At 60.9% G+C, this 23,629-nt stretch overlaps 2 protein-coding genes and 2 long non-coding RNA genes across 7 annotated transcripts in view; 2 read left to right on the top strand and 2 right to left on the bottom strand.

Annotated features, from left to right (window-relative positions):
- Positions 1–23,629, bottom strand: part of LOC309841656 — a 963,915-nt gene that overhangs the window by 300,209 nt on the left and 640,077 nt on the right. The gene's annotated exons all lie outside the window — the stretch shown is intronic.
- On the top strand, positions 479–12,083 carry MAP3K6 (mitogen-activated protein kinase kinase kinase 6). 2 transcript variants are annotated; one of them, XM_082684746.1, is made up of 29 exons: positions 479–1,567; positions 2,728–2,867; positions 2,955–2,978; positions 3,218–3,408; positions 3,518–3,686; positions 4,034–4,140; positions 4,367–4,537; positions 4,629–4,741; positions 5,334–5,493; positions 5,717–5,879; positions 5,960–6,067; positions 6,151–6,200; positions 6,287–6,382; positions 6,525–6,612; positions 6,701–6,834; positions 7,088–7,215; positions 7,473–7,609; positions 7,961–8,066; positions 8,561–8,718; positions 8,829–9,021; positions 9,128–9,266; positions 9,561–9,720; positions 9,902–10,078; positions 10,348–10,453; positions 10,676–10,823; positions 10,918–11,030; positions 11,127–11,200; positions 11,486–11,562; positions 11,767–12,083. In XM_082684746.1, the coding sequence occupies exons 2-29, from the start codon at positions 2,808–2,810 to the stop codon at positions 11,855–11,857; spliced, it is 3,441 nt and encodes a 1,146-aa protein (XP_082540872.1). In that variant the 5' UTR covers positions 479–1,567; positions 2,728–2,807; the 3' UTR covers positions 11,858–12,083. The 2 variants fall into 2 exon arrangements, with proteins under 2 accessions (XP_082540872.1, XP_082540871.1); XM_082684745.1 differs by lacking the exon at positions 479–1,567 and adding an exon at positions 1,612–1,688 and having other exon boundaries at positions 2,277–2,867.
- On the bottom strand, positions 12,452–23,586 carry SYTL1 (synaptotagmin like 1). Of its 3 annotated transcripts, XM_082684820.1 has the most exons (16): positions 23,514–23,586; positions 20,555–23,146; positions 18,299–18,531; positions 17,174–17,322; positions 16,901–16,973; positions 16,770–16,815; positions 16,286–16,358; positions 15,922–16,019; positions 15,663–15,776; positions 15,348–15,514; positions 15,003–15,099; positions 14,491–14,649; positions 14,147–14,225; positions 13,922–14,021; positions 12,884–13,089; positions 12,452–12,680 (listed from the first exon to the last, which is right to left on the bottom strand). In XM_082684820.1, exons 3-16 carry the CDS (start codon positions 18,487–18,489, stop codon positions 12,541–12,543), a joined length of 1,692 nt encoding a protein of 563 aa, XP_082540946.1. In that variant the 5' UTR covers positions 18,490–18,531; positions 20,555–23,146; positions 23,514–23,586; the 3' UTR covers positions 12,452–12,540. The 3 variants fall into 3 exon arrangements, with proteins under 3 accessions (XP_082540946.1, XP_082540948.1, XP_082540947.1); XM_082684822.1 differs by lacking the exon at positions 13,922–14,021; XM_082684821.1 differs by lacking the exon at positions 23,514–23,586 and having other exon boundaries at positions 17,155–17,322; positions 20,555–20,848.
- Positions 17,329–20,016, top strand: LOC309841661. The gene is made up of 2 exons (XR_014299232.1): positions 17,329–17,908; positions 19,816–20,016. It is a non-coding gene; the product is annotated as an uncharacterized lncRNA (long non-coding RNA).

Raw genomic sequence — 23,629 nt, 5'->3', positions numbered from 1 at the left:
TCATTCCCTGCTACTTCCTGCCTGTCCCATTCGGGGCTGATTTGAACTCCGAGTCAAGCCAGGGATTTTACTTCCACAGGGTAACAGTCACCAAGCAGTTAACTTGCTAGACTCACATTCTAGAAATTGGCCAAGCAACACACACTTAAGACTGTGATAACTCCAGCCTGATGGGTGGTCCTGGGTTTGCACACTGCTCTGTCACGGAGGTGAGTGAGCTTGGAGACTGAGTCCCCAGGTCCTGATTCCAGAACCCACTGAGGTTTTTACACCCGACTGTGGCCTCCCTAACTCACACTGGAAGGCTAGGGATTTGGGGAGCTGTGCCGTTGTGGTAGCTCAAGTGCTGAGGTTTCTAGATCTTCTTCAGGTAGGTAGAGAAATGTTTGTATGGGGATTCAGGTCCCATGGTCATGTTTGGGTGGAGGTCAGAGGTCAGCAGATTAGATTATGGGGAAAGCAGCTCCCCCTGGTGAAAGGGCCAAGGCCTGGGCTCAGATGCCAAGTACCATGTTCCTGGCAGGCTGAGAAGCCCGCTTCCCCCATTCTGGTTCTTCCCCACCTGCACAACAGGGCCCCAAAGGATGTAGGCTCTTTGATGTGTTCTGCACACCCTTCTGTCTCTGGAGATGCCTTCATTCAACAGATCCCCGCCGGGCAGTTCCTGCAGTTCCCAACTCCCCCCTAGTCCTGGACTGGGCACACATCCCCTAGGTGCCCGCTCTGAGCCATCCACACTGGTTGGCCTGCGCGGGGGCACAAGCTCTTCCGGAAGCCGCCAGTCTCAGTGGTTCTGGCGGTAGAGGAGGGAGGGGAGAGGCCAAGTCCTGGGGCCGCGAGGGAGCGGCGCTGCCCCAGGGCCGAGGGTGGAGCTTTCCCAGTTGGCCGGGAAAGGGCTGGGCCCGCCCTACATGTGAGGGCAGGGGAGAGCGACGGCAGACTCTTTCCTGCGGTGTCCCGGTGCCCCGGGATCCCCTACGTGACTCTGGGCCGCGGATCACTGGATGTCCCAGATTCTCTGGACCCAATCCCCGACTTCAGATCCTCAGGACCTTGCAAGTCGGACCCCGGATTTCGCCCTGGGCTCCAGATCCCGGAACAGGACTTCTGGCAAGAGTTTGGATTTCCAGATCCTGTACCAGGTTCCCGATCCTGAGATCCCTGGATCCGTAGCCACTGGCTCCTGCCCCTCCTCGGGTGCCCACAGCCGGGCGCCCGACACCCGAGCGCCCCCGCACGGCAGGGCCGTGCTTGCGGTCCGGAGCCCTGGAGCGCGCTGGCAGCTGCTGGCAGGACCCGCTGGCCGAGGCGCTGAGCCGGGGCCGGCCCCATGCCGCTCCCCCGGGCCGTGGCTACGCGCGAAGCCGGCCGCTCAGCGTGGTCTACGTGCTGACCCGGGAGCCGCAGCCCGGGGTGGAGTCCGAGGCGGAGCCGCTGCCCCTGCGCTGCTTGCGCGAGGCCTGCGCGCAGCTCTCCGGGCCGCGGCCGCGACCGCAGCTGCGCAGCCTGCCCTTCGGGACGCTGGCGCTGGGAGACACGGCAGCGCTGGATTCCTTCTACAACGCGGGTGAGCTCGCGCTGGGGGCGGGCCCGGGGCGGGGCTTAGAGTCCGGAGGCGGGCCGAAAGGGGCGTGGCTCGGCGACGCCGGGGAGACCTCGAGACGGGTGTGGGGTCCGGGGGGCACAAAGTGAGCTAGGCTGAGGGGTTCGAGATAGGAGCATGATAAAAGCGGAATTTAGGGGATCTGGAGCACGGCCGGGCTCGGGCTAGGACCTAGTAGATCCAGGCCCGGAGCCTCCGGGGTTCAGGGTTGGGGCTTAAAGCACTCTGGAGTCGGCACCGTGTCTGGGGAGCGGGGTTAGGATTGCGGCGAGGCTGGGAGATGGTCAGAGTGTAGTATCTCAAGAGTGGGGTTGGAGGGCTGAGCCTCAAGTCGATCTCGCGCGGAGCTCGTGAGGGCGGATCCGGGGAGGTGGAGCTTGAACTAGGGAAAGGGGCGGTCCTTGGGGGGGCGCTGGAGTCCAGGGACTGTAACACACTACTTCCGAGGATCGGTCTAGAGAGGCAGAAAGAGAAACGAAGGGACCCTTCGGCGCGGGATTCTGGGCGAAGGAGTTTAGGTTATGAGGCCCCAGAAGTTGCAGGTAGTGGGCGGAGCTGGAGGCTGAGCAGGGTTGCTAGGGGGCGGGGCCAGAAAGGTGGCTAGTCCCGTGCTGGTCACCCCTCCCTTCCGCCAATCCGGACGCCCCGCCCCGACACTTATTTGTTCATCCAGGAGTCTGGGAACCAAGCTTATCTGACGGCCCTAAACTCACAGCCTAAAGATGAAGGCTGACTCGACCTCGAGGACACAAAGACCCACACAGCCTTAGACTCCCACGTCTGGCACATATGTTGACACACCGGCCCTCACAGACACTGTCACACACAGAGATAGAAACAGCTCTACACACAGGCACAGCACCGTGCCCCGTACTCGCAGGCTCTAAGCAGTGGGATGAGGGTCCCAGCCCGTGGAGTTCAAGCCTCTCCTGCAACACCGCAGATAATATCCGTTCTGTGTAAGAGCCAGAGGGACCTAGAAAGGGGAAACTGAGGCCAGAGCGAAACTGTACCCTGCTGGAGTCAAATGGGGAGGCCATCTAAGCCAGGACAGCCTCCCAGGCTCCTCCCCTGCCTGCGGAGCTGGGCTTCCGGGCTCAGGGCCTCTGCCTGTGCCCCCACAGACGTGGTGGTGCTGGAGGTGAGCAGCTCCCTGGCGCAGCCCTCGCTCTTCTACCACCTTGGTGTGCGGGAGAGCTTCAGCATGACCAACAACGTGCTGCTCTGCTCCCAGGCTGACCTCCCGGACCTGCAGGCCCTTCGGGTAGGAGGCGGGGTGTCTGGGGGTGGGGGCAGGCGGGGGCAGGGGGCCAGCGGCTACCCAGGATACTGATTGGATTGTCCTCTGCAGGAGGATGTTTTCCAGAAGAACTCGGTAAGCAGAATCCACTCTCCGCTTCCACCGCCACTACCTTTCCTGGCCTCCTCAGTCACCTCTGACCCAATTCCCTTGACATCCATGTGGCCTTCTGTTCCCTATTGCCAAGCTCACGACGTGTGCCCTTTCTCTGCTGTTCCAGTCCCCTCTGGTGCGGACCTCTCACCTCCTCACTGTCGCTCTATAACCGGGTGCTGACCTCTGATCTGCCCTGATTGCTGCTTCCCTCCCCCCAGGATTGTGTCGGCAGCTACACCCTGATTCCCTATGTGGTGACAGCCGCAGGCCGAGTGCTGTGCGGTGATGCGGGCCTCCTGAGGGGACTGGCTGATGGGCTGGTCCAGGCCGGGGTGGGCACCGAGGCCCTGCTTACGCCCCTCGTGGGCCGGCTGGTCCGGCTGCTGGAGACCACGCCTACCGACTCTTGGTAATGGGGTACAGAGAGGGGGCACCAGGAGGAGGCTGGCGAGAGCATAACGGGCCTGGCTGAGGGACAGGCCCCATCGTTCTCTCCCCTTCCCTCCCTCCCTCCTCAGTGGCTACTTCCGGGAGACCATCCGGCAGGACATCCGGAGGGCCCGGGAGCGCTTCTGCGGGGAGCAGCTGCGGCAGGAGCTGGCTCGCTTGCAGCGGAGGCTGGACAGCGTGGAGCTGCTGAGCCCCGACATCGTCATGAACCTGCTGCTCTCCTACCGCGACGTGCAGGTGTGTGGCGCACAGGAAGGCAGGTGGGGCAGCCGCACCCCACTTCAGAAAAGACCCATTCCCTCTCCTGGTTGTGCCACTCATGTGCTGGTGGCTTTGAGCAGAGGGGCTCATGTCTCTGAGCCTCAGTTTCCTTGTCTGTAATAGGGGTCGATCATGTCACTGTCTCCCAGCATGGGAAAGTGGAGGCCCACAGCGGGTTCTCTGTGTCAGGTGTGGGGGTGGGAAGATGGGGTTTCAGGGATGGGAGGGGGCCCCAAACTCAAGGTTTCCCTTAGTGCCTGGGGGGCCGATGGGACCCCCCCCCCAGAGGCCATCGTGCCAGTGTGCACTGTCCCCCTTCGCAGGACTACTCGGCCATCATCGAGCTGGTAGAGACCCTGAAGGCCTTGCCTACCTGCGACGTGGCTGAGCAGCACAACGTCTGCTTCCACTATACGTTTGCCCTAAACCGGTGAGTGGTAGAACAAGGCTCAGGTCCTAGCCTCCTAGGGACATGGGTCTCTGCCATGCGAGGTCCCTGCTGAGTGGGATTCGTGCTGTTCAAGGACTCTGCTGACTGGGATCCCACTGATGGTACATGGGACTGCCGCCTGGGGGGTCGGCAGATCTAGGCGGTCATGGCTAGAGTGGGGTGGGGTCATCAGGTAAGGCCCCGGCCCGTGCTCCCCTTTCCCTAGGAGGAACAGGCCTGGGGACCGGGAGAAAGCATTGGCCGTGCTGCTGCCGCTGGTCCAGAGCGAGGGCTCCGTGGTGCCTGATCTCTGCTGCATGTGCGGCCGTGTCTACAAGGACATGTTCTTCAGCTCTGGCTTCCAGGATGCTGGGTACCGGGAGCAGGCCTACCACTGGTAAGGGGCACCAGCGAGTGGACCGTGGGCTGGAGAATGGGGCTGTGGGCCTCGGGCCAGCCCTGAGGCCCCACCCCCACCTCCACCCCAGGTATCGAAAGGCTTTTGATGTAGAGCCCAGCCTCCACTCGGGCATCAATGCGGCTGTGCTGCTCATCGCTGCAGGCCAGCGCTTCGAGGACTCTGAGGAGCTCCAGCTCATAGGTGAGTCCCAGCCCTGGACTGGCCAGGGGAGAGCGCGGGCAGAGAGGACACCGGGCTGGGGCCTGGCCTTGTCCCTTTTGGACCTATTCTGCCAGAACCCACACCTGGACCCTCATACCCGTCCTGGCCCTCATGAGCCCTTAAGGCCACAAGTGTGCCAAAGCCCACACCTGTGCTCCTTACACACCAAATTTGACAGACACTAGTTCCCTAGACCTTCCTTGTGCCCGAGCTCCTACTCCCACCTGAGAGTCATACCTAAGTTTTCACCTTTTTTTTTTTTTTTTTTTTTTACAATGTGTTTATTTATTTGAGAGAGAGAGGGAGTCAGAGCAGGGGAAGGGACAGAGGGAGAGAGAATCCCAGGCAGACTCCATACTGAGCGCGGAGCCTAATGTAGGGCTGGCTTGATCTCTCGACCCGAAGATGATGATCTGAGTGAAACCCAAGAGTTGGATGCTTAACCAACTGTGCCACCCAGGTGCCCCTCACCTGTTTCTGTGTTCCTGCCCACATGGATGTCGTGGCCCACACCTGGGCTTTGCCCAAACCCACAGCCACACTCCCTAGGTCCCACACCCCTCTTTCCCAGGCATGAAGCTGGGCTGCCTGCTGGCCCGAAAAGGCTCTGTGGAGAAGATGCAGTATTACTGGGATGTAGGCTTCTACCTGGGAGCTCAGATCCTCGCCAATGACCTTGCCCAGGTGGCACTGGCCGCAGAGCAGCTCTACAAGCTCGATGCTCCCATATGGTAGGTGGCCTCCTCTGCAGTCTGGGCCCGGCCTCAGCTGCCTGTTCCTGCACACATGTACCCCCGCATTCTAGCCTAAGTCCTGAGCCGGTGACATGGCCCCTTCCAGACCAGGGCCCACCACACCCGGTGCCCACGTTCTGGCTGCCTCCAAGCCGGTCTGCTCTCCCAGGCAGTGCTAGTTGGGGCCTGGGCTGAGTTGAGGACAAGACTATGCTGGCAGGTACCTGGTGTCCATGATGGAAACCTTCCTGCTGTACCAGCACTTCAGACCTACGCTGGAGCTTCCCGAAGGACCCCCGCACCGTGCCCACTTCTGGCTCCACTTCTTGCTGCAGTCCTGTCAGCCACTCAAGACGGCTTGTCCCCAAGGGGACCAGTGCTTGGTGAGGCTGCCCAGTGCGGTTGTGGGGCCTGGGAGAGGGGCGGGGCCTCTCTAACCCACCCCCTTCCTCATCATGTGCAGGTGCTGGTCTTGGAGATGAACAAGGTGCTGCTGCCTGCCAGGCTGGAGATTCAGGGTACCGACCCAGTGAGCGCAGTGACCCTGAGCCTGCTGGAGCCCGAACCCCAGGTGAAGTCACTGCTGGGCCTCCCTTCCCCAAACCACTCTCCGAGTCCCCCAGCACCCTCCTCAGACCCAGCTTCTTCTGCCAGGACGTTCCCTCCAGCTGGACTTTCCCAGTGGCTTCCATCTGCGGGGTCAGGTGAGAGGCGAGGCCTCTGGCGGGGTCCCCGGAGTGGGGTGCCGCGGGCCCACTAGCACTCACTGTGGCTCTTCCTCCCTTCCCAGCTCCTCCAAGCGGGATGAGCGCTGCTGCTTCCTCTACGCGCTGCCCCCTGCGCAGGACGTGCAGCTCTGCTTCCCCAGTGTGGGGCACTGCCAGTGGTGCGCATGGCCTCTGGAATGGCTGGGGTGCCCGGGGAGTGAGGGAAGGGAAGGGACATGTTCCTTGGGTGCTCTCGGCCGGGGAGGGGACAGTTTCCGCCCAAGGTGCCCCTCCCCTCGGCCTGACCTCCCCCACCCTCAGGTTCTGCGGCCTGATCCAAGCCTTGGTGACAAATCCGGATTCCACAACGCCCGTGGAAGAGGCAGAGGGTGTGGGGGAGGTGCTGGAGGTGAGGAGCGGGGCCTGGGAGCGCCGGAAGTGGGAGTGGAGAAGGGCTGGGGGCCTCACTGAGCCCCCATATCACCCGTCCCCCGCAGTTTGATTATGAGTACACGGAGACGGGTGAGCGACTGGTGCTGGGCAAGGGCACCTACGGGGTGGTGTACGCGGGCCGCGAGCGGCACACGCGGGTGCGCATAGCCATTAAGGAGATCCCGGAGCGGGACAGCAGGTGCGGTGTGCAGGGGCCCAGGGGCGGGCGGGGCCCAGGGCCCGAGGGGAAGGGGTCTTGTGGGCAGAATGGCAGGGAACACGCGGGGCGGTGAGGTCTGGAGGGGGCCTGTGGGCTGGGTGATACGGAGGAGAAGGTCAGAGAGGGGCCTGTGGCTGGGGCAGGTCCTGGGGGCCCGGCCTGCCTGGCGCTGGAGCTGGGTGAGCATCTCTGCCCCAAAGTGGCCTGTTCCTCTCTTGCTCCCCGCTCCCAGGTTCTCTCAGCCCCTGCATGAAGAGATTGCTCTGCACAAGCGCCTTCGCCACAAGAACATCGTACGCTACCTGGGCTCCACCAGCCAGGACGGCTACCTCAAGATCTTTATGGAGGAAGTGCCTGGAGGTACGTGCCCAGTGTGGGATGGCAGTGGAACTGGAAGTGTGGGGCAGGGGGATGGGGCCAGGAAGGGGGTGGAGAACCCTAGGGGAAAATGAATCCTAGCCTGCGTGGGTGGGGTAGCCCAGAATTAGCTGACACTGTGCACTTGGGTGGGGATGGAGTCTGGGCCATGGCTGGGGTGTGCCTGGGCCTTGAGCAGAGAGCTGAAGGCCGGAGTCAGGAGGTGTCGGTGATGATGATCCTGGACTGCGTCTGCCTAGGCAGCCTGTCCTCCTTGCTGCGGTCGGTGTGGGGCCCCCTGCAGGACAATGAGAGCACCATCAGTTTCTACACCCGCCAGACCCTGCAGGGCCTCAGCTACCTGCATGACAACCACATAGTGCATCGAGACATCAAGGTAAGTCCTGAGACATCAAAGTGAGTCCTGTTGCTGGTGGCGGGGGCGGGGGGGTTGATGGGAACACAGGGGTCCAGACAGAGAACAGCAATTTGCATTCAGAAGGCTGACCCCTTTGCAAAGGGTGGGGGAATTCACCAGGGAGGCTCCCAAGGGAATGAGAGAACTTCAGACCTGAAGCCAAAGCAGGTGCCAGCACCCAGGAAGTCATAAGTGCGGTGGCAGAGGGAGGAGGTTGACAGAGGCAGGGTCAGGCTGCGATCGTAGGAGGTGGGATACAGGGACAGGGTCCGGTTCCGCCATCAGGAGCCCAGCCTGACGTCCACTGAGCATAAGGTCCACTCTGCTCAGGGGGACAATGTGCTGATCAACACCTTCAGTGGGCTGCTCAAGATTTCTGACTTTGGCACCTCCAAGAGGCTGGCGGGCATCACACCTTGCACTGAGACCTTCACAGGTAATGGGGTGTGGGGTGGGGAGTGGGGATGCTGACCTGGGACAGAAGAACTCTTAGGACCTTCCGGGGAATGGTGTTTCTCCTGGCTGTGGAGTTAGAGCCCTCGTGGGACATGGAACCAAGGGCCGGTGACTGTGCCGGGGGTGAGGTGATAGAGTCTAGAACTAGAGCTTGAGTAGTCCACGATGGCGAATTTAGTGTCTGAAATGCGCCTAGGAAGTGTCAGTGTGGGCAGAAGTGTGTGATGGGTTCAGAGTGGATGACGCTGTCCCAGATGTGTGGTAGGCCGTACTGTGCGTGAGGGAGTCGGAACATGACGGAGCCCAGGATGAGTGAGGAAACTCAGGATAGGTGTTTGACCCCCAGGGTAGGTGGTGGGGATTATCTGGATGACAGAGTTCAGGGTGGGTGCTGGTGGCTAGAGGATGAGAGCCCCTGTCACTCCACGTCGTCTAATGCATAGATGAGCATTAAGGGCTCGGCTTCTACCACAGGGACCCTCCAGTATATGGCACCAGAAATCATTGACCAGGGCCCACGAGGGTATGGGAAGGCAGCTGACATCTGGTCACTGGGCTGCACTGTAATCGAGATGGCAACAGGCCGCCCCCCCTTCCATGAGCTAGGGAGCCCACAGGCGGCCATGTTTAAGGTGAGACCCCTTACTCATGGCCTGGCTCACAGGGCGGGGGGCGTGGCGACAAACCGGGCCCTGGACACCTCGAAACTTGACCTTTTTCCGTCCTCCCTGACCCCTCCCAGGTGGGCATGTACAAGGTGCATCCGCCAATGCCCACTTCTCTGTCAGCGGAGGCCCAAGCCTTTCTTCTCCGAACATTTGAGCCAGACCCCCGCCTCCGAGCCAGTGCTCAAGCACTGCTGGGGGACCCCTTCCTGCAGCCGGGGAGGAGGAGCCGCAGCCCCGGCTCCCCAAGACATGCACTGCGGCCCTCAGGTAAGATGCAGGTGGAGGAAGTGGGTGCACGGGGCTGAGGGAGAGGAGCTGTGGAGGTGGGAGGGCTGATTGGGGGCCCAGGCTGACAGCCTCCTCCCTCCCTCAGATGCCCCTTCAGCCAGCCCCACTCCTTCAGCTGACCCGACCACCCAGCCCCAGACATTCCCACGCCCTCAGGCACCCTTTCAGCACCCACCCAGTCCCCCGAAGCGCTGCCTCAGTTACGGAGACACCAGCCAGCTCCGGTGAGAGCCCAGGGTCTTGGAGGGGCTTTGCCTCATCTGGGTTTGCTCTTGTACTCCCTCCAGGGGGAAAGCCCCCCTCAGGGCCCTGGGTGCCTCCCACCACTTGCAAGGATGGCAGTGGGGGCCTCCTCGCCGAGGCTCCGACTTGCATTTCTTGTGCCACCTCAGTGCCAGGCTCCTCTCTCTTACCCCTGGGAGGCTGGCCTCAAAAGAGCCAGGATTCAGACCCTGGGGTGGAGGTGGCCGGGCGCCGTGGCCACCTGCCCTCCATCCGCAGCTCCCCGGTTGCACTAGGGTGCCTGAGGAACCGGGGGCCGAGGAGCCCACGTCCCCTGAGGAGAGTTCCGGGCTGAGCCTGCTGCACCAAGAGAGCAAGCGCAGGGCCATGCTGGCCGCGGTGCTGGAGCAGGAGCTGCCCTCGCTGGCGGAGAGTCTGGGCCTGAAGCAGGAACAGGTGGGTGTGCGCGTCCCAACCACCACCACCAACAGCCATACAACACCACCCTCCTCCCCCCCGTTGGTGGTGAGGCCAGGCCAGCAAGTCCGCAGAGGGCTTCCCCTATGCCTGCACCCCCACCTGCCACTCTCTTGACTCAGGGGGAAACCCACCCATGACAACCTCTCTTCCTCCCCAGGGGCCCCGGCTGGGCAGGAATCATGTGGAACAGCTACTGCGCTGCCTCGGGGCGCACATCCACACTCCCAACCGCCGGCAGCTGGCCCAGGAGCTGCGGGCGCTGCAAGGACAGCTGCGGGCCCAAGGCGTCCGGCCTGCACTTCTGCACGGACCGCTCTTCGCCTTCCCGGACGCGGTGAGGGAGCCTTCTCGCGGTTCGGGCTGCCCACTAAGATGTAGTCAGCTCCCTGTGCCTGGGAATGTGCAAGGACTTGTTGCAAGGTCGCCTGTCTTCCCCGTGAAGATACAGCACTCAAGAAAGGGACATCTATCCCGTCCTAGTTTCCCAGCTCCTCCCTCTGCCCCAAGCCTGCCTACCCGACTCACCTCTGGCTCAAGACTTTCCAGGCCTTTCGGACTCGAGCCCCACCTCTGAGTCCCGTCGCGCCCTTTCTCCCTTTCCAGGTGAAGCAGATCCTCCGCCGGCGCCAGATCCGCCCACACTGGATGTTCGTGCTGGACTCGCTGCTCAGCCGAGCGGTGCGGGTAGCCCTCGCCGTGTTGGGCCCAGGTAACCCCAGGGCCTGCCGGCGAGGGTGTGACCCCCTTGGGGGCTTGACATGCACGCCAGGGGCCGGTAGGGGGCGTGGTGGTGGGGGTTAAGCTCAACCCGGGCGGGAATGAATGGCTGGGTACCCAGAGCCGTGCGCCCTCTGCCGGGTGTCTGGGGAAGTGTCCAAAATGGGCGTTCTCTCTCCCTGCGGGAGCTCACCCCAATCACTTGGATTGGCAGAAGAGGAGACAGAGGAGGTCCCACCGAGGTCAGAGGAGGAACCCCAGTCCAAGCAGCAGGAGACCATCAGCCGGCTCCCGGGGGAACCAGAGAAGGCCCCCCCAACCCCAGTGGTGCAGCTGGGCCTCTTGCGAGCAGAGACTGACAGGTAAAGCCCAGGGGACTTACCTGTGCCCTCTGGGCCAGCTTCACCTTCCCTCTCCTCTCCATCGTACTGGCCCCGCCTCTGCGCTCTCCTACAGGCTCCGAGAGGTCCTGGCCCAGAAGGAGCGGGAGTGCCAGGCCCTGGTGCAGCAAGCTCTGGAGCGGGTACACAGGGAGACAGGGACCTGCACCCTGGCCCCAGAGCCCCCTGGTGAGTGTGCCACAGCTGGAGAACACTCAAGGCAAGTGCCAGGAAGCTTCTGCCAGGAGGTACCCCTGGACTGACCGCCTAACTTCTCCTCCACAGCTGCTCTCACGGTGGACCAGGGCTTGGTGCAGTGGCTACAGGGACTGAATGTGGATTCAGGCACTATCCAGATGGTGAGGGGGAGAGCACTGGCCAAGTCCTTGACCCCCACCCACCAGAGACTCCATCTCTGCCCATCTTTCAGCTCTTCTCACTCTTTCCCTCATGCAGAGAATCTCAGTACACAAGACCACTTAGTGTACCCCCCATGGTGCAGATGAGGAAACAAGCGCCAAGGGGCGTTGGCTGCCGTGTAGCACATTAGTAGCCCCACAGAGCTAGTACCTGGGTCTCTGGACACATCTCCCTCTGATTTTCTTTTCTACTGTTTCTGCATCTGGGTCTTTGTCCACAACCAGCTGCTGAACCACAGCTTCACCCTCCATATCCTGCTGACCTGTGCCACTCGAGATGACCTCATCTACACCCGCATCAGGTATGTCCTGAGCCCTCCAGGGACCCACGCATATGGCTTCTTGGTGGCTAGAGTCTGACCACCCCCCCACCAGGCTGCATGTCTGCTTCAGTTCCTCCCTGGAAGTTACATGGACACAGTGTCCCCCGGGGGCAGGAGGCACATCAGGCAGACAGTGGGGTAGGCCATATTCTGGCTGAGCCACACTGAACCTGCTCTCCCCAGGGGAGGAATGGTGTGCCGTATCTGGAGAGCCATCTTGGCCCAGCGAGCAGGATCTACACCAGTCACCCCTGGCCAACAGGAGGCTGAATGAGAGCTCAGAGATAGAAGGCAGGACCCAAGGATGGCTGCATGGAGAAGACACAGCAGCTTCTGATACACCTCACCTACCCCAGGACTCAGGGCCAACAGGAGGAGGCCAGGCGGGTGGGGGCAGGGTAGGGCCCAGACCTAGCTATATTGGGGGGGGGTCAACCATAGAGATACCCCCAAGCCGATCAAGTATGGCCAGGCAGACTATTAAACAGAATACCTTTGTATGCTTGGGTCTTGGCAACTTAATTTTTTTTTTTAAGATTTTATTTATTTATCTGACAGAGATCACAAGTAGGCAGAGGCAGGCAGAGAGAGAGGGGGAAGCAGGCTCCCTGCTGAGCAGAGAGCCCAATGCGGGGCTCGATCCCTGGACCCTGAGATCATGACCTGAACTGAAGGCAGAGGCTTAACTCACTGAGCCACCCAGACATCCCAGATCTTGGCAACTTCTGAGGTACAGGGGGCCGGGGGTTCTGGGACCAGCTTCCTAAGGTCTTTCCGAGTCTGAAGTCTCTTCACCTGTTCCCTCTCACTTCCCTCACCCATTCTTGCCATCACCCTTGCTGCCCAAAAACAGACATCAGCCTCTTGCTGCCCTTAGAATAGACTTTATTGGTTTTGGCCAAGGGCAGGCCCTGAGATGGGGGTCCAGAGAGGAGTGTGGTGGAGCTTGTAGGGCAGCTATGTCCTGGGGACCAGGTCGGTTCTGAGGGGCAGAAGGCCATCCACCCACTCACATGGTCGCTCCAGAAGCATCTGCCACAGCTGCTTCTCCTCCGCTGTGGAATCCATCCAGGGTACCTGGAGCCCGTAGCTGCTCCCTGGATATGTGCAGACAGGGGTGAAGGACATGGTTACCCTGGACACCCTAGGTCCCAAGGAATGCCTGCTGGGTCCCAGATTACCCACTGCCACTCCCAGCTCACAGTGGATATCAAAGCTCAGGGAAGGGTGGAGAAGTGCCCAAGGCCACACACTAAGCCCGGTCTCAGCATCAGGTCTCCCAGGGCCCTGCCCCACTTACCAGTGCCCAGGCTGAGGCGTGTGCCGCCCAGCTGGCGGCTGGTCAGGGCCCCATGGTCCCAGAGGGAAAGCTCAGCACAGGCCTGGTGCAGGTCAGCAGGCCTGAAGCCATCGTAAACCATCGTATGGTTGAACACAGGGCTGAGGCTGCGTCGTACAACCCTTGTCCGTTGGCGGCTGGCGTGGCTGTCATCGGGCAGCACTGAACTGTGGGGCAGGTAGGCTGGCAATCAAGTGGCTATCCCTTCACGCTCCCCAGAACCAACCAGTCACCAGATCCTACTCATTCTCCCTCACAATGTCCGTGCCCTCTGGCTCTCACCTACGTCCTGAACTCAAACCTTCACTATTTGTGGACCTTTGGGCCAGCTACCTCTCAGGCTCTTGTCTTTAAAAGTTACAACTTTTATTCGTAGGACCCCAGTGTACAGTCTCTGAAATACAGTTCTGCTACTTCCCTGCACAATGACCTTCATTGGCTCCCTGTTGCCCCCAGAAGTAGTTTCCAAACTTTTTAAAGCCTCAGAACCCACCCTGCAAGATAAAACATTACCCAGAAGTAAAAGAAAACAACGTCTGTGTGTGAAATCAGGGCTGGGAACTTAGAACCTGACCGGTCCGACATATTTCACTCTCAGAGTGTGGGGCAGCACCCAGAGGCACCCCTAGAGGTCCCCCAGAGCTTACTCTGAAAATCACTGAACTGCAAGTTCAGGGCCAAGCCCCACAGCCTGACCTTCCAGGTCTTTTCATGGAAGAGCCCCTGTGACCTCCCAGGTCCCCAGCCTCGGCTCTCCAACAAGTCCTATGGCTTGTTACTCTGAAATGCAGCTCCTGAAGGAAGTCTTTAACTTTTCTGACTCTGGGCTTTTGTTCAAGTTGTCCCCTTCACCCCTGCACAGTGGTCGAAGATCAGACTGGGGGCAGATCAAGAACGGTTGATGACAAGGGGTTTGTCAGAGGTGGGGAGCTCCAGAGCGCGTGGGCGGTGGGGGAGGGCGGGGAGGAAGGGTAGCCAGGACGGCCCGAAGCCCCTCACCACTGTACGTAGGTATCGGGGGTTCCTGAGCGCAGCGGCACGAGGTCCTGAGCTTCTTTCACCCAGAAGTGCAGCTCCCCGCTGGGGGGCAGTCCCGCGCCTGCCCAGAGACTCGGCTCAGACCCTGCCGCCGCATGCCCTCGCCTGACGCCCCTCGCCCTCGCCAGACCGGAAGGCCCCCTCCTTCCAGGTCCCGTCCAGCGTGGCCTCTCACGGGGCACTCACCCTCGGAGCCGGCGGGGACGTACTTGAGGGAAAGGGAGAGCAGCCCGCGGCTGGGGAGGTCGTCGGGAGAGTGTGGGACCTGCGAGAGGCGGTCAGGTCAGAGGCGGAAGCCGGCCCCAGCGAAAGCGGCCATCGAGGGGTGAGGTCTCCTGACCCGGATGGGGTGCACCTAGCCGGGGGACCCAACCGCCGCCGGGGGGCAGTAGGGTTGCAAGGCCGAGGGGAGGCTCGGCCAAAGGCGGGGTCAGAGGGGGCTGGAGCAAAGGAAAGGGGGGGTAGGCGGGGGAGGGTGCAGGCGGGACACCTGCGTCGCTGGGTCTCCCCACGCGGGCAGGCTGCCTCACCCGGGGCTGCAGAGGGAGCCAGGTGGGCTCAGAGTCCCAGTCCCACGTGTCGAGAGGCACTTCGACTTCCCCCAGAAAGATGTTGCGACCCAGGCTCTCGCGGTGCCACACGGACAGGCTCAGCACGCGGCCCCGGAGCTCGGCCTGCGGGACGGAGTACTGGGGACAAGAGGTGCGCTTTAAGGGACCACGGCGGCTGGCGCTGGCTTCAGCGCTGCGGCAGTGTGGACGGCGGGGGGGGGGGGGGGGCTGTCCTACCGCGCTCCTTGCACGACGGAATCCGGGGGAGCCCCGAAGGGCCTTAATGGGAGGTCTGGACTAGCGCCATGCCCAGCACTGGGCTGACCCACTGGGGAACGCACGAACGGAGGGCCGCCCTGCCGTTCCTCCCGCACAACGGAGGGTCCAAGCGACGGGCAACGACCATATCCTGGCTGCCCCAGCCACCAGGCCCCCGCAGGAGGGGGCGTTGGGTTCACGCATGGGGGGCCGCCCGGTCGTCGCAGCCTCACCCTCAGAGTCTCGTTGAAGACCGGGTTCAGATTCCGTTTCTTCACCGCCGTCTTGCGCTTGCTCTGCTTATCCGGGAGGAGGTAGCTTTTGACGTAGCTGGAGCGTGGGAGGGGAGGAGAGGACCCGAGCTGAATGGGGGCCCCTCCCAGCGCCTACCCCCCCCGGGGGGGGGGCCTCCCCAGCCCCAGCCCAGAGCACGGCTTCCGGGCAGCACTTTCCAGGAGTTCTCTCACTCAACCCCCGCGCCTCCCAAAGACGTTGATACTCCCACTTCGAAGACGGACAAAAATAGGCCAAGAAGAGTGGCGGGGTGGGGGTGCGGCGAGAGCGGGTTGGGCACTCACGGATCGGAGCGGCGGCGTCGCGCGGCAGCCAGGCCCTGGCACTGGATCACGTGCACGCGCAGCTCGGCGGTGCCCGGCTCGTAGCGTAGCCCGAAGTACACGGAGCCGCGCACCTGCACCGCGCCGGCCTCGGCCTCCCCCGACAGGCTCAGCAGGCTGCCGCTCAGCTGCGGGCGGGGGTGGAGGTCAGCGCGGGGCGGGGGGTGTTGCTCAGATCAGAGGACGAGGGAGGGGTGAGGCCCGGGCTACGCGCGGGGATATGGAAGGGTGGCGTCCCCCACCCGTCTCCTTCGTCCCCAGGCCCTCACCCCTCACCGTGGAGGAGTTGAGGCTGGACACGGAGGAGCTGCTGCTGAGCATGCGGTCGAGGGAGGGGCTGGGCCCGGGAGCCTCCTCCCCGTTCTGCAAGATCTCGGGTGCCGTCTGGGTCTGGGGAGCGCGGGGCAGGGGTAAGTGACGGGGGGTCTTCTCTTTCCCAGCCCTTCCCCCGACGGCTCTCAGCCTGGTGCACGGGCACTCCCCGCCCAGAATCCGCTCCGGGTCTTGGGAGCAGCCGCCGGCCGCTCCCGCCTACCTGGCCTGGGGGTGGCGGCGACTCCGCTCCCCGCGGCCGTGGCTCCGGCTCCGGGTCCGCCTCCTCCGTGTAGACCTGTGGGGCCCCAGAGCCCGGGGCTGGGGTGGGGCATGAGCTACTGAGCGTGGCCCTCTCTAGCCCGCCCCTAAGCAAATTTGGACTGTTTTGCCACTCCCGTGACCTGCGGATTCAGGCTCCAGTCCTGCGGGAAGCCCTTGAGACCGCACACGCACACGCATATACACGCACCAAGGAGAGAGTAGGATGGGGAAGGAAGGTGAACACAGGTGGTTGGGGTCACTTCAGAGATGCCTCTGGTCCCTGAAACCTCTCTGTAGTCCCCAACACACACCCTCCCGCTCACCTTCCTGGGACTGGGGCTCTTCCTCATGATCTGAAGACTTTAGGGGGACATATGGTGAAGGGGAATCAGGTTTCTGAAAAAAGCAAGAAGATCACAGTGGGGACTAGTGACAAAGGAGTCAAAGGTCACGATAGGGTCAGAGGCCAGAGGCTCCAGCTAACTATCCCAGATGGATTTAGCACAGCCCTCCAGGCAGGGCTGGTAACCAGCTAACCAGTTGCCAAACCAGTGGGGCCTGCATGTCACACCCAGTCCCGTGTCACGGCATGCCCTGTCTGACTCCGTCCCACTGGTGGCAGACAGTAACTTCTGAGTCCTAAACCTCACCTAGCTCAGTCCCCCACCACCCCTAAGAGCCGGATTCTGAGATTCCCTTAGAGGCCAGGTCCCTGTCCCCATTTGACAGAGGAGGATTACAGTGGCCCAGACCAGGGTCTCCTGAGTCTCACTTCCCACCTCCTCTTCAGGGTCCCTCATTACTCACCTCAGCCTCGCTGAGCGTCTCTTGGGGTGCCTTATCCACGACGAGCCTAGGAGAAGGGAGAGGTGGTTGTCAGGGGATAGACCCCAGAGGACTGGTAGGCACCCTCCTCTCCCCCTGCCAGGCCTCCTCACCTGAGCTCCGGCTCCTCTTCAACTTCTTTCTCAGCAGCTTCAGCCTCCCCATCGCTGCCTGGAGCCTGATCTCCTGTGCCCGGGTGAGAAGCTCTGTGAACCCTGGATCTCAGGAAGTCTGACCTTTGGAGAAACTCACTCACCTCCAGGAGCTCATGGAGGGGTGGTGCCCACCCAAAGACACACAGTACCAGGGGCCCTCTCTTACTGTACATGCATAGCCAGTGCCCTGGGCTCTGTGTAGCCAGTCTCACCCCGGGGATCTCCTCTCACCCATGGAGCTCTTCTTTCTGCGGATAGAGGCTCGGACAAGATCAGAGCCAAGGTGGGCATGGTGGTGCCGTTGTGAGCGCGCTTCCTCGAACCAGTCTCCTGTCAGGATCTTCAGCTGCCCAGGGTCTGCCAGCGAGGCCCGGAGCTTGCTGGGGGATAGGGGAGGGTGTGGCTGTCATCCAAACCACATTCCTGCTACCCACTCTGTGCCAGGCCTTGTACCTGGGGCCAGGGACACAGAGCAAATCAGACTCAATCCTTACTCTGGATCAAGGAGCTCAGGTTGATGGGGAGACTGGATCCAGAACAGACAAGTACACTATAATGAGGTGGGTGCCATGATGGATGTGAGAAGGGCCAGCTTTGCCTGTGGGAATCCAGGAGGGCTTCCCAGAGGAGGTGACATTTGACTAGGTTCTTGAAGGACAAATTGGAGTTTTCCAGGCAGAGAAGGAGAATAATTATCATTCATTAAGTGACTACTGTGCATAATGCCCCCTCCTAATTCCAGGAGGTAGTGCTCCTTAGCCCCATTTTACAGATGAGGAGAGTGGTGCCGGGGAGGTCAGGAGAGTTGCCCTAGGTTACACAGCTAAGAGGTGTCTTCCTGTCCCCAAACACTACTTTTAAGTCACATGCTCCTCTGCCACTGTGCTCTTCCAGGGAGAAGGAACAGCATAGAAGGCTGTATTCAAGGACTCTGATGCCCTTGAGTGGCTCGAGTGGACATTCTGGGTATGTGTATCAGGGGCGGGGCTTACTGGTGGAGGATGAAACTGGGGAGGCTGGCAGGGACTAATCAGGGAGGCTTTGCGGGCGCACTTAGGAGCTGGCTCCTGACACGAGGTGCTGAGGAACCATGGGCGGTTTCAGCAGGGGACATTAAGGACAGATCTGGGGAGCTCCAGCTGCAGCATGACCAGTGGGTCAGAGAGGGTGAGACTGGAGGCAGGAAGGCAGCTGCCTCAGGTGAGGTGGAGAGCTGCGCTGGTTAAGGGTGGAGGTGACCAGTGGACGAAAACAGGAACCGCCCAGATATCTGACAGGCCACACACTGGGAGGCAGCACACTGGGGCTCCCAGTGCCTGATGTCCCGTTCTCCTGGGCTCCCCTGCCCTGCCTCACCTGACGCGGCCCTCCTCCAACTGGCGAAGGCGGGCATCTCGCTTCAGGACATCAGCAATGGCCTCCTGCTCCTCCTCCGTCAGGAAGCTGAGGTCCAAGAGTGCATCAGCCTCAGGCTGTGGCCCGTGCGCCATGAGGCGGCTGGGCAGGGCCCAGAGCCTCTCCTGAAATGGGTGTCCCCTCTGGGGCATCAGCTGGGACAGTGCCCCATCAGCTGGGGCACATGTGGCGACCTGGGGGCAGATCAAGGGGGCAGGTCAAGCCCTGCCCAAACACAGGGCCCATCCTGGAGCTGACTGCTCTTTTCTGCCCAAATACATGCCTGGGCGGTGGGCACAGTACGACTCCAGGAAGGCTGAGCTCGAGGTGGCATGAGATACACCCATGGACCCATGGGCCCAGGTACACACTGGCTCACAGACATACAGACACCCTTGAAGATGTGCAGGCACACCCACCCACAGTGAGACGTCCGCCAGATCACTCGGGCGCCCCGCCATCTGTATGGACAGGCCAGTGCACACCTGTCCCGCACCAAGGACCCTATGCGGTCTTGGTCCCAGACCCTGGCCCACACCAGGGACATGCCTGACATATTCTGAACTGTGCACGCGAGGCCCCACAGAATGTATAACTTGGGACAAAAACATGACCCGAGATACACACAAATCACACTGAGTGTTGCACGCACATTGCCCCTCCTCCGACTGGATTGTGAGCTCCTTGAAGACAGAGACAGCGCCTCACCTCAAAAGCCCATATGTTGCCCACAACAGACAGTGGTAAAGGCTTGGTTAATTCAATGCAGAAATACGCCTGTACACACATGGGGAAGGCTACACACACAAACACACACCCAGATCTGCTCACTGCCCCCCCCACCCCCTGGTAATCTACCAATACGGGTTGTCTCCCTCCACCCTTCACCTCCACCCTGCCCTGGCCCATTTGGCCTTCCTGTCTGAGGCAACCTCCTCCCCAGCCCACACCTCCACTTCCTCCCCACTGAGGTAACCACTTTACCCACTCCCCCTGAGGCCTCCAGCCAGGGATGCCCTCTTGCCTGCAACCCCTGGGCCCCTCTGCTCTGGCCACATGGGTTCTCCCCCTTCTCCTGACCCAGGACCTGGCCAGGGGCCTGGCGGCAGAGGCCAAGGGCTGCAAAGCAGCTCAGGCTGCCCGGGTACCATGCTGACTCCGGAAGGAAAACATTTGCCCAGCTCCGAGGGGCATGTGGACGTGGCGGGGGGCCCGGGACAGAGTCGTGGGCAGAGCGGAGGCATGGCCTGAGCCCACTGGGCCATCTCTCCTCCCCTGCTGCCCCTCCCACCCACTCCCAGGCCAGGTCAGGGCACCAGGCAGGCCCAAGATGGGAAGAGGGTTCTCTGGCAGGCAAGTCCTAGCTTGTGACCGCTGCTGCCTGAGCTGGGCCGTCCCTGCTGAGTCTATGTCCAAGCCTGAGCGCGCCTTCTCCCTCTGTTGCCTGCACCGTGGGCTTGGTGCGGCTGTCTTTACAGAGTGCCCGGTCTGATCCTGCATGAACATCCGCGTGAACGCCCGTGTGCCCCGCATTAGCACTACTTCCCGAACATCTGCCCTGTTCAGTGCTGGGTGCTGCCCGTACACAGCTCGGGGCTCTTCTGTGGCCCGGGGCCCAAGCCCATGTGACATTGTGCCTTTGCGAGGGTCTCAGACCAACACAACACAGCTCTGCACACGGAGGCGTCTATGAGGCTGTTTGTTTTGTGGGTGTGAAGATTGTGTCACTGCCTGTGTGTCAGTGCACCATGTCCCAGTGTGACGCCGTGTGGGTGACTGTTGTTCACCTTCAGTGACTTTCGGGTGACAGCATGGTGTGGTATATGCCCTGTGTACTTCATCCTCTGCTGGATGCGTGTCTGGGCTGTGTCGTGCTATGTGTTGGGAGGCCCCAGGGGTCCTCCGGGGGTGTGTGTAGGAGTACGGAGGTGGGGAAATGTCCTGCAGGTCCGCCTGGTCTGGGCTGTGGGCATCTGAGCCTAGGGTCCCCAGCAGCAACCCCTCCCTGTAGTTCCTTCTTCTAGAGCCAGAATCCAGCGTCCGGTTCTTCCCACTCCCATTCAACACTATGGGACAGACCCATTGGTCAATGTTCCAGTCCCAGACCCGCTCCCACCTGCCCCGACCCCTAAGGCCCCAGAGGGTACCCAGGAGACCAGGTGGCAATGTCTGCCCCTTGGGACCCTGGCAAGGAAATTTCGCCCTGAGGTGTGTTACCTGTAGGGGTCCAGTAGGGATCAGACACCTTCGCAGGGTGACCTGGGCTCTCCTGAATTCCTGGCAGCTGAGTTTCAGAGCAGAACTTGAGGAGCGGAGCAGAGAGGGACTAAGGCTGACTCAACCAGCAGCCCAGAGGAGCTGCCCCAGAGGAGGAGGAAACACCTTCTGAGCAGGGCCTGCTGCAAAACCGGGCCTGGACTCCCGGCACCCTGGGGGTGCACCCAAGCCTTGGCTTTCAGATCTCTGAGCTGATCTACTGGGTGGGAGACACCAGGGGCTTGGCCCCAGCTCTGCTGCCCACTTATTCTGTAACTGCTGTGAGCAGCACAGGCACCAACCCCTGAGAGCCTCGGTGGCCTCATCCCTAGAGTGGGTGGCCGCCCCACCCCGCCTGCGGAGTTGCTGAGAGGAACTTGCTTTGAAAGCAAGGTTAGAAATCTTTCTAAGAAGCAGGGTCAAGGAAGGATCGCAGACTGCGGGTCAGAGGACCCTAAGTAGAGTTTCTCCTCTGCCACTGTGTGACCTTAAGCACCATACTGAGCTGCAATTTCCTCCTATGCAAACTGGGGGTGGAGGTGTGAAGAGCCTGTTCCAAGGGCCAGAAAGGGCCCAGCCAGCATAGAGAGGGTACCAGGGGGCCCCCCTCCAACAGTCTTTCTTTTTTTTTTTTTAAGATTTTATTTATTTATCAGAGAGAGAGGGGGGAGAGAGCGAGCACAGGCAGACAGAATGGCAGGCAGAGGCAGAAGGAGAAGCAAGGCTCCCTGCTGAGCAAGGACCCCCCCCCCCATGTGGGACTCGATCCCAGGACGCTGGGGTCATGACCTGAGCCGAAGGCAGCTGCTTAACCAACTGAGCCACCCAGGCGTCCCCAACAGTCTCTTTTGACAACCACTGCCCCTCCCTGTCCACATGTGTCTCCTGGGTGGCGTTAGCCCCAGCCCCGCTGCTCTGGACCCTAACTCTGTATCCTCCTCCCCCAACCAAGTCTTCTCTTATGTCCAAGTTCCCACTGCTACGAATAGCCCCCCTGCTGCCAGCGCCCAGACTGCCCCCTCTCCCACCCCCAGCTATCCCCCATTGCTGTTGCTCCTGCACTGCCCAGGTGTTAGTACCAGCCCAGCCTCTTCTGGAACCTTCCTCCTCCCTATCTCCTGGCCTCCACACAGCCCCTCTAGTCCTGCCTATGCAAGGCTGTTGGAGGGGTCTTTCAGTGCCCTGCTTTGATCTGTCATTCCTCAGCTCTGGAAGGTGCTGGCAAACAACCAGGTTGACCCTGTGGCTGGTTCACAAAAGTGCTCCCAACCAGTCCAGCCTCCCTTAGACACTTTGACTAACTCTTGGGCTGCACCTACTCCTCAGCCTGACTCCCAGCCCCCCCCCCCCGTAAGTGTGGCTCTGACATCCTTGTCTCCCACATCCTTAGAAGCCTACCCAAAGACTCTGCTTCCATTGGTGCTCCCTAGTCCCCAGCTGCAGGAGTGCTCTCCCCACTTGCCGCTGCCCCTCCCAGGGCTCCCCTGCCTCCAGGATGTGTACTGGGCTTAGGTGAGAAGGCAGGAGCCTGGAGGCCAACAGGTCTGGCCTAAACTTCTGGCTCTGGTGCCTGGTCCCTGGTGGGCCTAGATCAGTGACAATCTCTATAAGCCTCACTCTCTGCCTTTATAAAACAAAGGCAGTGACAGCAGCCATCTCCTGAGACGGCTGCAGGGGAGTGTCCCCTGGCTTGCCTCCAGCATGCATTCTCCCTTCTCTATGGTCACAGTAGCCAGCCCTTTGGAAAACAGCCTCTCTCTGCTTTACCCCTTGTGCTCCGGCCACAGCGTGGTTGTGAGTGGGGGCTCTGGAAGTAGGTTAGGCTACTGGACTTGAACATGGGTCCACTCTTCCCACCTCTGTGCCCTTGAGCAAATCACTTTACCTCTCTGTGCTTACTTCATCTATAAAATGGGGATGGTAGCACTGACCTCACTGGGCTGTGGTGAGGACAAATGACACTTTATTATTAGGCCTAGCACACACTAAGCACTCAGCCACCTCTTTATATCTTGTTTCCCCTAGGCTAATTTAAAGTTCTGCTGGGGTGCACCTGGGTAGCTCAGTTGTTAGGCATCTGCCTTTGGCTGGGGTCATGATCCCAGTGTCCTGGGATGGAGTCCCACGTTGGGCTTCCTGCCCAACAATCTGCTTCTCCCTCTTCCTCTGCCCCTCCCCTCCTCAGCTCCAGCTCTTTCTCTCTCAAATAAACAAATAAAATATTTTTTAAAAAAGTTCTGCTGGGATCAAGCCTTACTACTTTTGTCTGCCCACTTCGCTGTGGTTGTCCTCCAGACTGGAACCTTCTCCCTTCAGCCAACTCTCAGATGAGTCCCTGTATGCAAAATTGATTTTTGAAAATGGAATTGCTACGAAGGGACGGGGGTGGGGGGCTCTGTCTTGCCCTGGAGAAACTCCAGCTCCAAAGGGTGATAAGCTTATAGGCCCCTCCAGGGCCATGGGGGCCAGCCGCTACAGCTGTCCTCAAGGCTGCCGTCAGGATGAACACCAAAGATCCTCGGGATTCAGGGACCAAATCCTTTGCGAGTTCAACTAAAATGACACATGACATAGAGCAGGGTTAGGAAAGACGTCACCAAGGAAGAGGCTTTGAAGCCAAGTCTTGGAAACGAGGGCCACAATTCAGCAGGTGGAAAGCAAAGGACCAGAAATGAGCAGGTTTTGGCGTCTTGCTGGAGGGCGGGGCCGTGACCTGATCGCTGGGGGTCAGCACCGGGAACCTAGCAATATGACCGATGGATACGGGGCAGAGGCCAGGGGCTCCCGTGATCCTCCTGGCTTATCCCAGACGGTGCAGCCCTGGCTGAGGGACAGGTCAGGGCACTGGTCTGCCCAGCCCCACCTCCCAGTGCTCTGCCAGTTCTTCCCAACAAGCAGTGTGGGAGGGTTTCATACTCACTTGGCTTGAGAAGGCTCTGGGAGAGTGGATCTGGAAGGGTGGGGAGTTCCCACAGCCTGGGCCTGGGACAGGAGGTACCTGAGGGAAGTGGACATCCCCGTAAGCTCTGCCTGAGG

This window comes from Mustela nivalis (genome assembly GCF_964662115.1).
Source record: "Mustela nivalis genome assembly, chromosome: 10".
NCBI classification, from domain to species: domain Eukaryota; kingdom Metazoa; phylum Chordata; class Mammalia; order Carnivora; family Mustelidae; genus Mustela; species Mustela nivalis.
Note: the sequence above shows the minus strand (reverse complement) of the source record. Positions and strands in the feature narration are given on the sequence as shown.

What these genes read in the sequence shown, in the direction of transcription:
- SYTL1 (XM_082684820.1), bottom strand. Translation starts at nt 18,489, where the DNA reads ATGCCCCAGAGGGGACACCCATTTCAGGAGAGGCTCTGGGCCCTGCCC. An exon ending in GAAGAGGAGCCGGAGCTCAG is followed by an intron (nt 16,816 to 16,900) that starts GTGAGGAGGCCT and finishes CCCTTCTCCTAG; the next exon opens with GCTCGTCGTGGATAAGGCAC. An exon ending in CGCCGCCACCCCCAGGCCAG is followed by an intron (nt 15,777 to 15,921) that starts GTAGGCGGGAGC and finishes CGCGCTCCCCAG; the next exon opens with ACCCAGACGGCACCCGAGAT.
- MAP3K6 (XM_082684745.1), top strand. Translation starts at nt 2,631, where the DNA reads ATGGGGAGGCCATCTAAGCCAGGACAGCCTCCCAGGCTCCTCCCCTGC. An exon ending in ATGTTTTCCAGAAGAACTCG is followed by an intron (nt 2,979 to 3,217) that starts GTAAGCAGAATC and finishes CCCTCCCCCCAG; the next exon opens with GATTGTGTCGGCAGCTACAC. An exon ending in CCCAAGGGGACCAGTGCTTG is followed by an intron (nt 5,880 to 5,959) that starts GTGAGGCTGCCC and finishes CATCATGTGCAG; the next exon opens with GTGCTGGTCTTGGAGATGAA.